The sequence below is a fragment of the Octopus bimaculoides genome, chromosome 4, assembly GCF_046866305.1.
Source record: "Octopus bimaculoides isolate indiv1 chromosome 4, ASM4686630v1, whole genome shotgun sequence".
Lineage (NCBI taxonomy): Eukaryota > Metazoa > Mollusca > Cephalopoda > Octopoda > Octopodidae > Octopus > Octopus bimaculoides.
The window spans coordinates 21321606-21339364 of NC_142931.1; the positions used below are offsets into that span (position 1 = coordinate 21321606).

General features: G+C 35.0%; 1 protein-coding gene across 9 annotated transcripts in view; it reads left to right on the top strand.

Moving 5' to 3' along the window:
• LOC106876310 (uncharacterized) overlaps positions 1–17759 on the top strand; it is a 345615-nt gene that overhangs the window by 152181 nt on the left and 175675 nt on the right. For 3 of the 9 annotated variants that reach the window (XM_089350468.1, XM_089350470.1, XM_089350469.1), the window contains exon 4: positions 10539–10698. The exons of the other annotated variants lie outside the window; for them this stretch is intronic. In XM_089350468.1, the coding sequence (XP_089206594.1) occupies positions 10539–10574 (36 nt within the window). In that variant the 3' untranslated portion in view covers positions 10575–10698. The remainder of the gene's footprint in view (positions 1–10538; positions 10699–17759) is intronic. 9 annotated transcript variants of the gene reach the window in all.

Consider the following 17759-nt stretch of genomic DNA (forward strand, 5'->3'; position numbering starts at 1 on the left):
TCAGCATGGCCGCAGTCAAATGACTGAAAAAAGTATAAGAATATATATATAAATTAGTATATATATATAAATATATATATATATTATATATATATAATTTAATATATATATATATATATATATATATATATATATATATATATATATATATATATATATATATATATACGCGGCACTCCGTCGGTTACGATCATGAGGTTTCCAGCTGATCTGATCAACAGAACAGCCTGCTCGTGAAATTAACGTGCAAGTGGCTGAGCACTCCACAGAGACGTGTACCCTTAACGTAGTTCTCGGAGAGATTCAGCTGGCCCTTTGAAATACAGGTACAACAGAAACAGTGAAAGAAAGTTGTGGTGAAAGAGTACAGCAGGGTTCGCCACCACCCCCTGCCAGAGCCTCGTGGAGCTTTAGGTGTTTTCGCTCAATAAACAGTCACAACGCCCGGTCTGGGAATCGAGTCCGCTGCCCTAACCTCTGGGCCATTGCGCCTCCACACATGTGTGCGCGCACACACACACACACACACACACACACACACACTTGTATACACAGACGCACTCATGTGTGTGAGTGTGCGGTGCGTGTGTGTATGTTTGTGTGTGTGTGTATGTATACGCATACACACCCACTCACACATCTATATAAAGTTTTGTTTGTTTATGACTTGAAATATTCAGGTTAATTTGTTAATTCAATACTAGACAGCTTTGCTCTGAAATATATCTGGGAGGAAGAGGAGGAGAGTTAGATAAATACATAGATAAGCAGCGAGAGAGAGAGAGAGGGGGAGAGGAAGCGAGAGAGAGAGACAGAGGGTGGGGGAACGTGAGTCACAGAGGTAGACAACGTTAGAGAAAATGGTTGTGTATGCGAGAGAGAGACAACATTTATATCCGTGTCAATTGTACCCTAACTTTGCAAACATCCGTCACAAATACATCAACTCCACATCCTATTTAACTGAGTTTGAAGAAACCTGTAAACTATTAACGTTTATGCTTTTCTCCTTGTCCTTTAACCCATTTTATTTCTTTTCAATCTAGATTTTTTTAGGCTACCCCTAAGAAGACGTCTCCTGAGCCTTTTGGTAGCATGTAGGAGCACATCCCGTTTCACAGTTGTTTTATAACTCGGTTTCCTGTTCAGTATTTTCAAAAAATAAAGAAATAAATCATTGCGATTAACCACCGAGGAACACCAGCTGCTTGAAAAGTAATAGCTAAGTTAGTACATTTTATATATGGAGCATCGAAAATATAAATGAGAATAATTATGCGTTGATGAAAACACAACGGTGGCATCAAGGGCTAAAATATTTTATTAAGTGTTTCAGCTGGAAGGGAAGATAACACCAGGTATACGGCAGTCTTAAATATTCCCATTGAAACATTGACTTCAGTATACTTGTAGTGAAGTAGTGGTGAGAAATTCGCTAATTTTATTTAAAATTAAAGTTTGTCCTGGGCCCAGCAGGTTGAAGCTCATTCTGGTTCTGGATTGGACACCATTTCATTGCATCGTTAACCTTAGCAGCAACAGCAGTAGTTGTAGCTTTCATTGGTAATCCTTTTCAATTGCGTGAAATGAAGCAAGGTGAAAAGTTGTACCCTACCGAAGGATACAACGCACCACTCAGTCCGAGAATCGAACAGGCGAAACATGATCGTGAGCCAGACACCGAAACAAACCACTACACCACACACCTTCAAGAGTTACTAAGTAGATACACAATATTGTAGGCGTGAAACATAAACATATTTAAAAACATAAATCTTTAACGTTAAATAGATGTTGGTAGGGAGTAATTGTCCCGAGGACCCTGACAAAGGACATAAAAGCTATGCTTTCTCCTCTAAATAATCCACACACACACACACACACACACACGCCACGCACCCCATCATATGTGCGCGCGCGCGTGCACGTGTGTGTGCGTGTGTATACGTGTGTGTGAGTGTGTGTGTTTAAGAGCCTCTTTACCAAGGATATACAGCGCAACAAAGATGTGGGCAATAAGTTTGTTTCCATATCAAATTACTTGGTGGATAGAGTTAGCTTTAATGAAAGTTAAATAAATACTTAGTATTAATTTATTTTCATAAGGGTGTGTGTTACCTCGTAGTATTTACTTTCGCCATTACCCGTTCCCAGTTCAAATACCGCCAGGTCTGACTTTGTCTTTTATCACAACGGTGTCGAAGCAAATAGAGAGAAAGAAAGAAAGGGGCGGTTAGAGAGAGAGAGAGAGAGAGAGAGTATGTGTGTGTGTGTGTGTTTGTGGTGGGGCGATTGTGCTGAGAGGCAGCAGAATAGATCAATCAGTTTAACATATGTGGTTGATTAAACCTGGGACAAAAAAGTTCCAGTCGGGATCAATCGACTTTTATTTTCCAGACGTAACGCATCACAGACTACATTATCTGATGTACCAAGGAGGCGAGCTGGCAGAAACGTTGAGCACGCCGGGCGAAATGCTTAGCGGCATTTCCGCCACCGCTACGTTATGAGTTCAAATTTCGCCTGGGTCGACTTTGCCTTTCATCCTTTCGGGGTCCATAAATTAAGTACAAGCGTACTGGGGTCGACTAATCGACTGGCCCCCTCCTGTCAAATTTCAGACTTTGTGCCTATAGTTGAAAGGATTATCTAATGTACGTTTCTGAAGTTGCCAGATGTCATTTGAGGAAGATCTGGTAGTTATTTCTACCAGATCGAATAACCATACAAAAGTCCCTTGGTGTTGTTGTTGATAATGATGATGCTGTTCTTGTAGTGCAGCCCATATATCAACTTTGATCGAATAGATTTATGATAAAGGGCGTTCCAGCCGTGACAACTCGTTTTTCTTCTTTGCTTCATACCGATTTAGTTTTGGACGATGTTACGCAACTTGTCTTCCCATTTTTTAAAACTGTAGAGTATGCTGGAAGAAGTATTTGATTTTTGTCGTTGTTTAGTCTCAGTGCAACTCCAAATGAGCAAATCTACGCATAAAGGCGGTCTAACTTGAACCATCTCATCGCTCTCGTATGAATATTATATATATATATATATATATATATATATATATATATATATATATATATATATATGTGTGCGTACAAACATACATGCATACACATACGCGCGCGAGCACACACGTGTAGTTAAGTGAACGCTAATACATTTAATGTGGTTAATAAAAAAGAATTAATGAGTTGAAATGAAACCGGTCATGAGGCACAAAATCATTAGCGTTAATGATAATTCTTGTCAAGAGGGCAAGGGGAGAGAACTCGAAAACTCCCAAATGTAACTTTGTTAGAAAATTAAAGGGAGATATGTAGTGGGGAATTAGATTTTAAACAAATATTCAGTAACTACTCTGGAGCCATATTTCGGTCTTAGTATGTCTTCTCAGCCAAGTATAATCTAGCATGTATTCACCTGATCTTAGAAGAAAAATCCTTCATTGATTAGACAATTCTAAATATTGATAGCTTATGTTGAAGACATTGTCTTACTAATGTGGTATGTTACCTGCTATCATTAGATAATCATCTTTGTCAGTTAAATTATGGCACAGAACTAACATTATCTCCAGAGAATGACAGATATGTCTATAGAATTGGTCTTGCATGGTTGCTCAATTTGCTATAAATAACAGCCGAATACATCGCCTTCAAATCGAGTTCTATAATCTTGAATAGGGAGAGCACACATTACATTACATAATCCAAGAATTACCCTAAAAATGACGGGCTTGTCATGGACAAAATGCCATTGACTATGGGATTACTCGATTATGGTCGACCGAGGGTTAAACAACGACACAAGTACCCGTCTGCTTATTTGAAAGAGTAGGTTGGTGGTGTCTGAATAACAGAGTGGCAGAGGAAAAATGGCGATTGGTCGGTATGTGGTTGTCATGTGTTTTCCTTTTCTTGTTTTTGTTTTTTCTTTTTGCCTTTCGACGAATACTAATTACTAGTGTTTTCAGACTAATTACACTGCAATTAAACTGGCTATCTCGTATGTGTGTGTGTGTGTGAGAGAGAGGGAGAGAAAGAGAGGAGGAAGAGGAAAGAGAGAACGTAAGAAAGAATATAAGGGAGTGAGAGAAATGTGAGGGAGGTAAAGAAAGGATGAGGGAGATGTGAGATGGATTGCGTGAGTTTTACGCAGTCAAAACTGCGCATGTTCAATGAGTTAGATTGTTTAATGAATGTAAATGCACTACCAGTGGGTTTGGTTTTTATATTATGCGAACAGAGTGTAATACAATTCGTGAGGTATGAGAAAAGGAGCTAGGATGTTTAACTAAATTAACAGGACATAGATTTTAGTTGTGTTCAGAGCTGAGTAATTAAAAATAATTAAAAACATGACAAGTGTGAGAATAGATACTCATATATGCGCACAACTGCCGAACGGTTACGAAGTTCACTTCGCAACAACGAAGTACCGGGTTCGATTCCATTGCTTGGCATCTTGGGCAAATGTCATTTTCTATTGTGCTGGGTCGTGTCATACTTTGTGAGTAAAATTGGGTAGACAAGACACTGTATAGAAATCCTGCCCGTGATTCAAAAAAGTACAGCCTTGTCACACATTGCGTGATGTTCATTCTAACCGAAAAGTATGTTTATTGTATTCGTGTTTGAGGAATGCTCTACCACTTACACATTAATTGAGGGAGGAGCAGGTTATTCAGTTGACTGAACAACCAAATTCTCAATGTCGAGCGACAGAGATCCGCCAAGGGAGTTACCGCCAAATTTAGTAAGACCTGCATTTTCTTACTAAGTGACTGTAGCGATTTACTGTAGAGCTACAGTAGCGATTGGCTGTCATTGTTACTGTTGTTGTTGTTGTTTAGCATTAGGTCAGTCTTGATTGAACAAATCTATGATTTTTGAGAGAGATTTAGCTGTAATTTTCAGCTGCTCGACGGATTTCGACTAGGCCCCTTCATTGAATCATATTGACACTGATTACTGTTTAGAATGCTTTCTCTTTCTACAGAAATTGGTTGATACTTACAGAGGCAGCGGTGACTTATGTATCGAGAATGCAGCCTTGTTACAATGAATGGTGTATATGGTATTGTGGCTCAGGGTTATATTTATTTAATTTCATAATTTATTTTAGTTATGAATATATCAATATTGTCTATATTTTTGACAATATGGAATGTGGAAATTATATTTAAGGTTTGGATTGTGGAAGTTAAATTTATGGTTTAGGAAGGTTATATTTTGTGACTTGTACATGCAGGTTCTGTAAGTTATATTAGTGTCCCGTACATGTAGCTTGTGTAAATAGTATTTGAGTCTTATACAAGTGGATTTTGCAATTTATATTTGTTTGTTTGTACATGTGGCTTATCAAAATGATATTTGGGGGTTGTATATGTGGCTTGTAGAATCTATATTTAAGATTCGTAAGAATGTGCGAATGTGAGTTGTATGTGTAAATGAACTTATTTGATAATAATATTTCTTGTATGTATGTATGTATGTATGTATGTATGTATGTATGTATACATGCATGCAAGTATGAATAATATGAATATTGCTCCTACTTCTTATAAACCAGACAGCAATTTACACCTCTTCTTATTTTAACATACGCTCTATGAGAATATGACCTGCTCAAATTTATATTTGTTGATATACTTTCAAGTATTCTTTGAAACAAACACATACATGCATAGAGCCGCGTGCACATGTATGCAAACAACACATACAGATATGTGTGTGTGTGTGTGTGTGTGTGTGTGTGTGTGTGTGTGTGTGTGTGTGTGTGTGTGTGTGTGTGTGTGTGTGTGTGTATTCATGTATTTACGGGTATGTATAAACTATTAAGTTAATCATGGCCTGGTCTGCTATCAGCCAAAACTTATCTAAAGTATTTGAAGTATACACACGTTATATTTTTTTCCATAAAGAAATTCGCAAAATTGTTGATATATTTTCATAAATATTCATCTTTGTTGAAAGCAAATCATTTTTTTGTATTTAGATAAAACAAAAATAGTATTTACTTCACTCATTAAGAACAAAGAAATAAAAAAGAATCAGTGCTTCTGGCATAGTTATCTTGTATTTCTTAATCTTGTAATTCTTTGTGTCTGCAAGCTTCACAAAAAATGCGAGCTCTAATTTCTACCATTCTTCTGGAATAGACGTAAATTAAGATCTTCGCTATTAAAAGTTGCTGAACTCAACTTGGCCTTGAAGATCTGCTATAAACTGATTTCAAATTCTAGCACAACGCTAGCAATTTCGGGGGAAGGGATAAGTCGATTACCTCGCCCCTAGTCTTCAACTGGTACTTATTTTGTTGACCCCAAAAGGACGAAAGGCGGAATTTGAACTCAGAGCGTTTAGACGGACGAAATGCCGCTAACGATTCTGCCAGCTCGTCACATTAAGATCTGCTATAAATTGCCAACACACTACAGATCAGATGTTCACCTAAAATAGGATCGTAAGATTTTAGAGTCACGTTTTCATTTATTATTTCGTGTTCACAACGTGGTCGATAAAGTAAAGTGTTAGTCAACTAGTTAGATAGTATGACGGGGGTGCGGTGGGGGCTATGATGCCATATTACTCCCTCTTCTTAAAATTGCCGGCCATGCGTCTAAAACAGAAATCAGAAACCCCTTATTCTGTGTTTTTAACAAATATTTACAATTTCTTTTTTCTTTTTAACTTTCTTTTTTTTTGCCTAAACTTATTCCATCTTTGTTTTATTTCTAAAATCATTCAAACAACAACAGAAATCGAATATTGGACAGACTAGTATGAGACTTATGGTTTGGATACATACAGTTCCACATACAGGTTCCACATACAGTTCCACTGAAAGGCAATTCCACATTCTATTCCGATTTTACTTTGATGCCTTTGGTTAGGCCAAATCGAAAGATATTTCTACTCCCTCGGTGTGGAGTTATTCAATCGAATAATCAGATGGATTAACATACATTGCCAGGTTCGGTCGAGTAAACCTGTTGGATAGGGGGGGGAACAATTGTCTTTCTTGTAATACGTACAATCACACACACTTTCCAGACAATGATTGGAAAAAAGGCTCTTGTCAATTGTAGACAATCTTTGTCTGTGATGCTCTGTGATGATCTGAGACAAATTAAAACCTTGACTCAACTGACTTTCTGGAAGAGGTTCAGCCCGTTTTTGTATAATCCAAAAGGTTATTTTGTTAGAAATTGGACACAAAGCTTATAATAAATCATGAATTCGTTTGGCAAAACATTAATGTTGTGGATGGACACATTTCTTGTGTTTGTTGGAAAATAAATCGATAAAAAAATATTGTCTGCTATTTCGCTTGGGGCCTGTCCAGTCAAACTTTTCTACTGAACTTAGTTTATCCTGACGGATTACATTATTTTAATACCATTTGGCTATTCTATAAAGCTGTTGATCACTTCCCAAGTAGTGACCGCTACCAGAAGCAGAGTGGTCAGTGTTGACATATGCATATCTATTTAACATATATATATATATATATATATATATATATATATATATATATATATATATATATATATATATATATATATTTAATAGATATATCTATTTAATATATATACACACATATGCATACATATGTATGTATGCATGTGTTAGGAAACTGTCACTTAATGAAGAAAACGGCAACCTAGCCCTTCGATAGAAAGAGGTCAATAGAATAAGTGGCGCACTGGAATGTATATTAGGGTCAATGTGGTGAACTAAAATTCCTGATGTAAAGGGAGAAACATACATTCAACATATACACACAACACACATATACCCAAAGTTACACATGCACACGCACGCACGCACGCACGCACACACGCTCACACACACACAACCGCACGCGCAAACAGAGGCTAATTCACAGATTCATAACTTGTATCTTGTAAGAAAGTAATCGGTAGAGTTTCATTTTTTTCTAAGTTGATTACGTAACTTTAACTTCGTTGGTATTAACAAAGGACTCTAGGATGTAAAATGCCTACTTTTTAATCACAGGTGAAACTGTGATAATAAAAAATTATAATAACAAAAAATGATAGTAATGATAATAATACAGTAGTCGGTGCTGCAGCTTGGTCTTTACCGCATGGGCTAACAAACTAATGAGCCAACGCATGAGTACATATTTTCAACCGTACATGCACACATTCAAATGTACATGTTAGTTTGTATATGTAGTTTCGCGTGTTGAGTATGAGGGTGGAGAATGAATGGCGGTAGTGGATAGATTAATGTAGATTTCTATAGATATTTGTTGAAGCCATATGAAGATGGGCGTGTCAGCGAATATGTGAATTAAAAAGAGCAATGCTTGGATAGCAGGAAATCGGTTTATAATTTCAAATCGATTTATAATGGTGGGAAAAAAAGTTTCGATTTACAAACAGACCACACCCTAGCTTTTTCACTCATGTGCAACTAGTATGTGTGAGCATGTGACTATATATGTCCTGTGTGTGACTATATATGTTTTTTGTCTTATGTTTACTTATTTTTTGCTAGTAAATAATACGGTATTGTAGTCCATGACATTTGTAGTTGGTTGTGACATCCAAATCAAGTAACACATCAATAACTCAGCTGTACCCGAAGTGCATTCAATACTTTTTCATTCAGTCACTAAAAAAACTACTATTAAAACAGACAAAAGAAAAGTGATTGTCAACGATTTTATTTTACTGAACACCAGGCTTTTCCTTTTATCTGTCTGTCTATTTATTTACTTATTTTTGCGTGTGAAAGTCTTTCCAATGGTTCTGAAACAATATGTGACAAGGAAAACGCCTGGATAAGCTGCGAATTTTCAGTGCCGTTTCATGTTTGTAGATACATTATAGAAATGTTAGACGCTTCGTTATTATAATTTAAATCTTTACGAAATCTGTATTAATGTGTGGAAATCTCGAAAAACTTGTTATTCATAATTTTGTTATACACAAATATGATTACATATGGTTTTTTAAATTCAGGCACAAGGCCAGCAATATTTAAGGGTGGAGCGGTTAATCGATATAAGTGATCTCAGGACTTGAGTGATATTTTATTTTATTACTCAGAAAGGATTAAAGTTGACCTCGACAGTATCTGAACTCGGAACGTAAAAGAGACCAAAGAAATGCGGCAAAGCGTTTCTTCTGCTGTTCTAACGATTCCGCCAGCTTGCTGCTCTGCGCATAGTATGTTTCATAGAAATAACCTACACAATAATTTTGTATATTCACACCTTTTGTAAATTTTAAAACAGATTTTTAATGGTAAATTTTACAAAAATATACAAAACAGTTGCTTACGTTGTTTTTATTAATCATATTTGTGTAAATGGCGAGTTACATACAATCCGTGAGCTTGCTGCACAAGTGGAATGCATTAGAGAGGTTGGTGGAAGACTTTGAGCATCGGATAGTGTGTGCAAAGCAGTTACATCGGCAGTTGACACTCGATTTGAGGGAGAGAAGGGTCGGAGTCTGCTGAGCGACCGCAAGTGTTTGAAGTCAATGAAGACGTTTCCCTCCCACACTAATCTATCTATCTATCTATCTATCTATCTATCTATCTTTTCTCTCCCTCTCGTTCTCCTATCTCTCTCTCCCTTTCTCTCTATATATATAGGGAGAATTCACAAAAAACAAAAAACAAAAGACGAAGACAGGTGGTGTAGACAACAAACAGATGTATTAGTATTATATATATATATTTATATATATGATATGTATGTATATGTCCTTCCATATATATATACATAGCTACATGTATATAAATGAATCTATGTATCTGTACACACACACACACACACACACACACACACACACACACACACACACACATACACATTCAGTTTCTTCAGTTATTCATCTGAGTGTCTCTCAAGAGTGAATGAGGCACACGAGGGTTTGGCGCTTCTCCCCTGACCATCAATTATGAGTTGCTCTTATGATGACCTTAAGTAATAATATTCTGAATGGTTTATTGTTTGAATATCCTTTATTCTCAAAATGAGTGTGGAGTTAATTCATTCATTATATTTAAAATAAAGAGGCAAGTGCGAAGTTTTCTTCTTTTTTTCTTTCAAATTGTTACAGGCAAAAAAATAACTAGAAGTAATACATTTTTCTCCTATGTGTTAATTTTTTTTCGTATCTATAAACTGTCTGTTTCAGCATTACGTGCAACTTCAGTGCAGAACGCTAGAAGATTATATTACATTATATTTCTGGAGTTTAAGAAACTTCTCCCTTGCTGAACTGCAAAAAATATATCACAATATAAAGTAATCCTCTGACACTTTGCACCGAAGCTGCACATAATACTGAAACGGTTCTACAGCAGGTGCATTTGTAAATTTACCTGGCTGTTTTAATTTGAAAAAAAATGCTTCGTAATGCTTCTTTTTGTTACATAAATTGAATGAAATAATCTCGTATTCATTTCTCCCTTTCTATTCTTGTGTGTGTGTGTGTGTGTTATACGTATGTGCATAAACTTTTATTCTTTTGTATGTTTCAGTCACTAGACTACAACAGTACTGTGGCGCTACCTTGAAGGATTTCATCAACAAAATCCACTCGTTACCTATTTTAAGTCCGGTACTTATTCAATCAGTATTTCTTTTTATTGAAGTATCGAGTTACACGATCGTAAATAAACCAACACCAATCGTAAAAAGGTGAGACAAACACACGCATAATCTTATATGTATAAACACACATGCACATATCTACGTACATACATGCATACATACATACGTACATATATACATACATACATACATACATACATACATACATACATATATATATATATATATATATATATATATATATATATTTTCCAAGGGTCACCTAGTTAATAAAATAACGTTTAAAGCTTACAGATGTCTACATATGTATAGACATACGTATGCATTTTATAAATAGGAATTACCGGAATGTGTATAGGCACAAGTTCGAAATTAAGGAAGAGGTATATTCATCTCTATATATCTTACTGGAATTAGGTCTGTGGCGCAAATATATGAGTGTATATGTATATGGGTGTAGGTATACATGTGGAGACACGTGAGAGTGTATGTGTATATATATGTATATATGTGTGTATGGAGACGTATGTGTATGTGTGTACATGTAAACATGTAAACATATATAAGCTTGTGTGTGTGTATGTGCATATGTATCGATGTATATATGGAGGTATAGCTATATGTATGTATGTACATATGTACGCATGTGTGTATGTGAGTATGTATGCGTATATATGTAAATGTGTGTGTGTATCTGGGCGCGTTTATGTGGGTGCATGTGTATCTGTATGTGTGTATATGTATATGCATGCATATGTGAGTGTATATATGTGTTTGTGTGTATATGTGTTTGTGTGTATGGTTATACATAAAAAATACATATAAATATATATTGGTGTGTGTATCTAAGTATAGGTATATGTGTGTGTGGGTGTAGGTGTGGGCATGTGGGTGGTGGTGTGCGGTGCGTGGGCGTGGGCGGGTATAATTAATGAATTAATTAATACACTATCGTTATAGGAAGATCCGATAGGAAATCTTGATGTACATGGGGGATGAATTTTTGGCAAGGGATTTTTACGCTGTAAACCGGGCGGTGTACGCCGCTGGATTTCGGTTGACTGGTTTGTTTACATTCTGTAAGAAAATAACGATGGTAGGTTGCGTGCCGTCGATTATTCTTTCACCCTCTTGGATGATGTGTGTGTTTTGCTAATAATAGTATTGGTGATGGCAATAATGCGACCCTGATGAGATGGAGTATCCAGAAATTTGTAATATGTTGTAATTTGTTGCAATATTTTACGAGACATCTTATGATGTGGTTTATTTTCCCGGGATACCCTATTGAAATGTGCATAGGTTTGGCTTATTGTGGTTGTTTCTGTTATTATAATTGTTGCTGCAATAAAGTATCTTCAATGCATTGATTTTGAGCTCTATCCTTTAAGAGACATGTATACATATATATATACAAAAACTCAACTGTGAGTTTTTGGCTAAGACTGTTAACAGATACTATATATTTTGTAAAATTTGTTTTATAAAAGTATATAGTTAATATATATATATATATATATATATATATATATATATATATATAGATATATATATATAAATATAGATTCAAAATTGAATGTGACACTTAAGTTTAGGCACCAGAATATAGTATGGTATTATCCAAACAATTCCAAACACAAGGTGATCAAATAAATGGAGTAGCATGAAACGTGCGTACTGCAATAACCTTTAAAATCCGTGTTGCTTTTTTTTATTTATATATATATATAATAATAATAATAATAATAATAATAATAATAATAATAATAATAATAATAATAATAATATAAATAATATATATGCATATATCATACGTATATGTACATACTTACATGTTTACGTATACACATATGCATATGTGAGCACAGGACGTCAAAAAACATAAACAACAATTAATACGAAATACTAAGACATGGAATAAGGGCTTTTTTCTTGTAAGCAACGAAAGGAACAAAAGGAAAACAATTCACGTGAATTGCTCGAAATACGGACTAGAAAAACAGCCGACAACTGATGAAGGGCCGTTCCTTGTGTTGCTTGTCTTGTTTTCCATTTGTTTTTTTTCATTGCTTGCAAAAAAAAAGTCTTTTCCATGACCTCGTACTTCGTATTAATTGTTGTTTATGCTTTGTGACGTCCTGTGGCCACATATGCATATGTATATACGTAAACATGTATGTACGTATACGTATGATTATATGCATATATATATATATATATATATATATATATATATATATATATATATATATATATATATATTATTTATATTATTATATGATTGAACGCCACGCATCTTTTCCAAGTATATATATATATATAAAAACAAATAATAAATGAGTATATGCATATATACGTACAGGTATGTGCATACCTGCATCTACCTGTATATATAGGTGCATATCTGGGTACAGGACATTGCAAACAAAACGTATACAAGAAAACAATAATAACCAGAGTACAGAAAACACACAAGCCACATAGAGAACATTTTCCTTCATCAGCTACCCCCGTTTTAACACCGGCGTTTCGAAGAGGTGGGTAGGACGCATCGTTAAAACGGCTCTTCCCATGGACCACAAATTAAATTTGTATGCACAAATTAAACCTGTGCCATGGAGGAATGTAGTGGCGGACAAAAAACAAGATAGGAAAACAAACTGAAAAGGCTATACGGCCAGACGGGATAAATTATGTGTATATGAACGCTGTGAGGCACGAACTTGAAAGTGGGGATGAAGTAAGTTCGCGTGTTTGCTCGGCGATAGCCAAGGAAGAAAAGGATTAGTGACCGGAAGCATGTGACCATGCCGGTGTAAGGGAGAGAGAGAGAGAGAGTGGTAGAGGGAGAAACAAGTCTCTCTCTCTCTCTCTATATGTATATATAGTCTTTATTGATATTTAGCAGAAGTAACGTGCCAACGCACGAAACCCTCGGTCTTTGAGTCACTCTGTTTCTTCTGCTAAATATTGATAAAACATATACAAATACTCAGATTTTGAGTTCTATTTTTTCTATTTGCATTAACATACCTATATTATGTGTGTGTGTGTACGTGTGTATATATACATGCATGCATACATACATACATACATACATACATACATACATACATATGTACATATATATATATATATATATATATATATATATATATATATATATATATATATATATATATATATATATATATATGCGTATATGCGTGACTGTGTGGTAAGAAGCTTGCTTTCCAACCGCATGGTCGACCCGTGGCTATAATAGACGACACACAAGGTGGCAGTGGCACCTTGTGTGTCGTCTATTATAGCCACGGGTCGACCAAAGCCTTGTGAGTGGACCTGGTAGACGGAAACTGAAAGAAGCCCGTCGTATATATATCTATATAATTATGTGTGTGTGTTTGTGTCTGCATTCGTCCCCCCCCCCCACACCATCACCATCACTTGACAACAAATGTTGGTGTGTTTACGTCCCCATAACTTATCGGTTCGGCAGAAGTCACTGATAGAATAAGTACCAGGCTTACAAAGAATAAGTCCAGGAGTCGATTTCTGCGACTAAAAGGCGGTGCTCCAGCATGGCCTCAATCAAATGACTGAAACAAGTAAAAGAATAGAAGAATAAAAAAAGAATATATATATATATATATATATATATATACATATATATATACACACATACATATATGTATATACATATATATAGGCATATACAACATACACACACACACACACACACACACACACACATATATATATATATGCATATACATACATATACGTACATATACATACATGTATGTGTATGTATATATATGAGTGTATATATAACATGACCAAGATAATTCATACAGGTACACATATAATGTACACACACACGCACACTTGTATATATGTGTGTGTTATGTGTTGGCACGTACTGATATATGATAGTATATATTAGCATATATGAGTATCTGGGCTTGTGCATATTGTGTGTTGGGGGGGGGGGGGGGGTAAGCGCGTTTAACTTGTAGATGCTATGAAGATATCAAATATGTCCGCTGATATCAACTACTTTCTTAACGATAACCACCCACGCCTAATCTGGTTTCCTTTCAACCCTATTTCTACGGATTTCTCTCACTACTTCGATAACCTTCCGCACCTTTTCTCTCTGACTTTCTATTCACCCTCCCTCACAGATACTCTTACTCACTCACTCACTCACTCACTCACTAATTCCCTCCCTCTCTCTCTGATTCTCTGCGACGCAATTGTATTTATTCACTTCTAGTTTTTAATTCAAGGTTTATCTGACATTCATGAATCGTCATTGTTTTATTCACCTCCTTCTCTTTAATCTCACTCTCCCCGTCCCTCCCTTTCTCTCGCTCATACTCAAAATCACTCTCGTTCTGTGTCTCCTTTCTTAATGCTTTCTTGTTGCACTTTTTTTTTTCTTGTTTACCCCCTTCTTCTCCTCCATTTTTCTCGTTCTACCCCCTTATATTTTTATTTTTATTAGACGCAGTTGTAAATTTTCCACTTCCAGATTTACATTCAAGGTTTACTTCAGATTAATACCTGGACTTCAGTTTTCATATCTCCCACTGTGTTTTAATCTCCCTCTCTCTTTCTCTGTCTCTCTGCTTCTGTTTCTTTCTATCTCTTCCCCTCTCTCATACACACATCCATATATACACACGCTCACATATGTATGTGCGGAATGAGTATGCGTAAGTCTATAACTATATGTATGTATGTATGTATGTATGTATGTATGTATGTATGTATGTATACGTGGGTATGTGTGTGAATACTTGCTTAATATTCGGGGATCAAGTCAGGGTCATTCGAAATATCCAGTATATTTTGAGCCTGAATATGAATATTGATATATAGATCATGCTAGCCGTAATAAAGGGTGTTAGGTGAGTAGACACACACATACACACATTTATGTTTTTATGTATATGTATATATATATATATATGTTTATGCATACACTCATTCTCGCACAAATACTGTTAGATATGTATGTATGTATGTATGTATGTATGTATGTATATATATATATGCAGACACATATACATATGTGTATGTATCTTTGTGTTTATATATATACATATATATCATATTGAGCAGTTTACATGATGCATTATTCAACAACAATAACAACAACAACAATAATAATAATAATAATGATAATAATAATAATAATAATAATAATAATAATAATAATAATAATAATAATAATAATAATAATAATAATAGTCGATCAGTATATATCCTAGAAAATTAGTGTGTCTTACAAACACAAGGTCAGGGTTTAGCTTAATGGCGAGTAATATTTGAGGCGCTGCAGTGCCCCGTAAAATGAATTGAAGACATACATCTTACAAAAATACAGCCGTTTGTTATTTTCTAAGGTAACAATGGATATCAGTAGTACGTCATATAAAATAGCTACACTCAGGTGAAAATATAAGTGGCAGTACAGAGAAACAAAATAATATTAGGCCTGGAATTTAGTAAGCTATTTATTGTAATATATGATATGATAGATAGGTAATATAATATTGGTCAATAATCCATTTTCTATGGTGATATGAAAAATTTAAATAACTTTGTATTTCAGATTTTACCTGCACTTACCTTTAACTGGAACAGTCTCGAGACAGATGTTACACAATTGGTTTGTGTAATAAATTTATTTTTCTTTGTGTGCGAAACACAATCCCAATATATCAGTAGATAAAAAACCCTATATTTTTATAAAATATCTATATAAATTCCAAAATAGTTTAGAATTTAAGTGGAAAAAGGTAGATGGTGTATTTTGTTTAGAAATAAAATAACAAAACGACTAGTGATTTCTTTTTAATTGGACAAAGTAGGGTTTTATATTAATTTGAACATGTCAAAGTAGAAAAATGACCTCAAAGTGGTGACACGATATCGTCTCTCAAAATATTTTTTTTATAATGTTTCTTTTATAAATGGTCAGTCATCATTGAAAAGCGTCTTATATACTCGGGCATCTTTTAAACTATCAAATACAGAATATCTGTCTGTCTGTCTGTCTCTCTCTCTCTCTTTCTCTCTCTCTATCTATCTCTATCTGTCTGTCTGTTTGTCTGTCTGTCTGTCTGTCTGTCTGTCTATCTATCTATCTATCTATCTATCTATCTATCTATGCAGGTATGTAAGGGTTTTTTGAGTTAAGAAGCGGGTATAAGGAAGAATAGTGTGTGAGTATCTGTTGGTGTGGTGTAAGTTTGTGTGTAGATGTGTGCAACTGTCCAAGTATGTTGGTGTTAATTTATGGGGATGGGGAATGTTGGTGTGTGTGAATGTGTGACTTTTAGGTTGGTGTGTGTGAAAACGTGTCTGTAAAGCTGTGAAAGCCAGTGTGTCTGTGTGTGAATAAAGGTGTTGAAGAAACGACTTTGGAAGATGAGAGCAAAGTAGAAGGTGCTATATGTGTGCAAATGCATAAAGAAATCAGGTAGAAGTCGAAAGGCGTACTCCAAATTTCATGTCTCCATTCATTCAACTGACAATATAAACATGTTGCCTAAAAAAAACCCAAAAAACAAAAAGAATAAAAAACCCAGATGTTTGAGTATATTTTCATATATTACATGAGAGTATGATTCAAAACGTTTATTTTACTTATTTTAAAAGGCGTTTGAGTACTGTTATATAAAAACGGTTATTTCGAGATCACTTTTCCTATTTCCATTTTGACTCTCATGGCTTTACAATATTATGTCTTTTATGAATTTTATTTATCGTAGTGTGCAGAATACAACCTAATACAGACTTCAAAACGATTCTGTTTTTTTTAAAGAAATCCCATTCTTGTGTCAACAAGTCATTGAAAAATACTCATCAAAAACGAATTACCACTTCGAAATAAACGTTTTCTGCAGAATCAGATCGAAAGAAAGTTGTTTAATTCCGTTTAAACAAGGTGGCAACAATTCCGTCCTGTTACTCAAATAACTTTAGTTTGGAACAAATTTATTTTCTCACTTAGTCAAAGGTCACATCACATTCATGACCTGAAGCTACTGTTCCTATAATATTCAGTTGTATCCACAACGGACAAATAATTTTGAATTCGTGAAGATGTCTCGAGTAAGAACTAGTTACCCTTT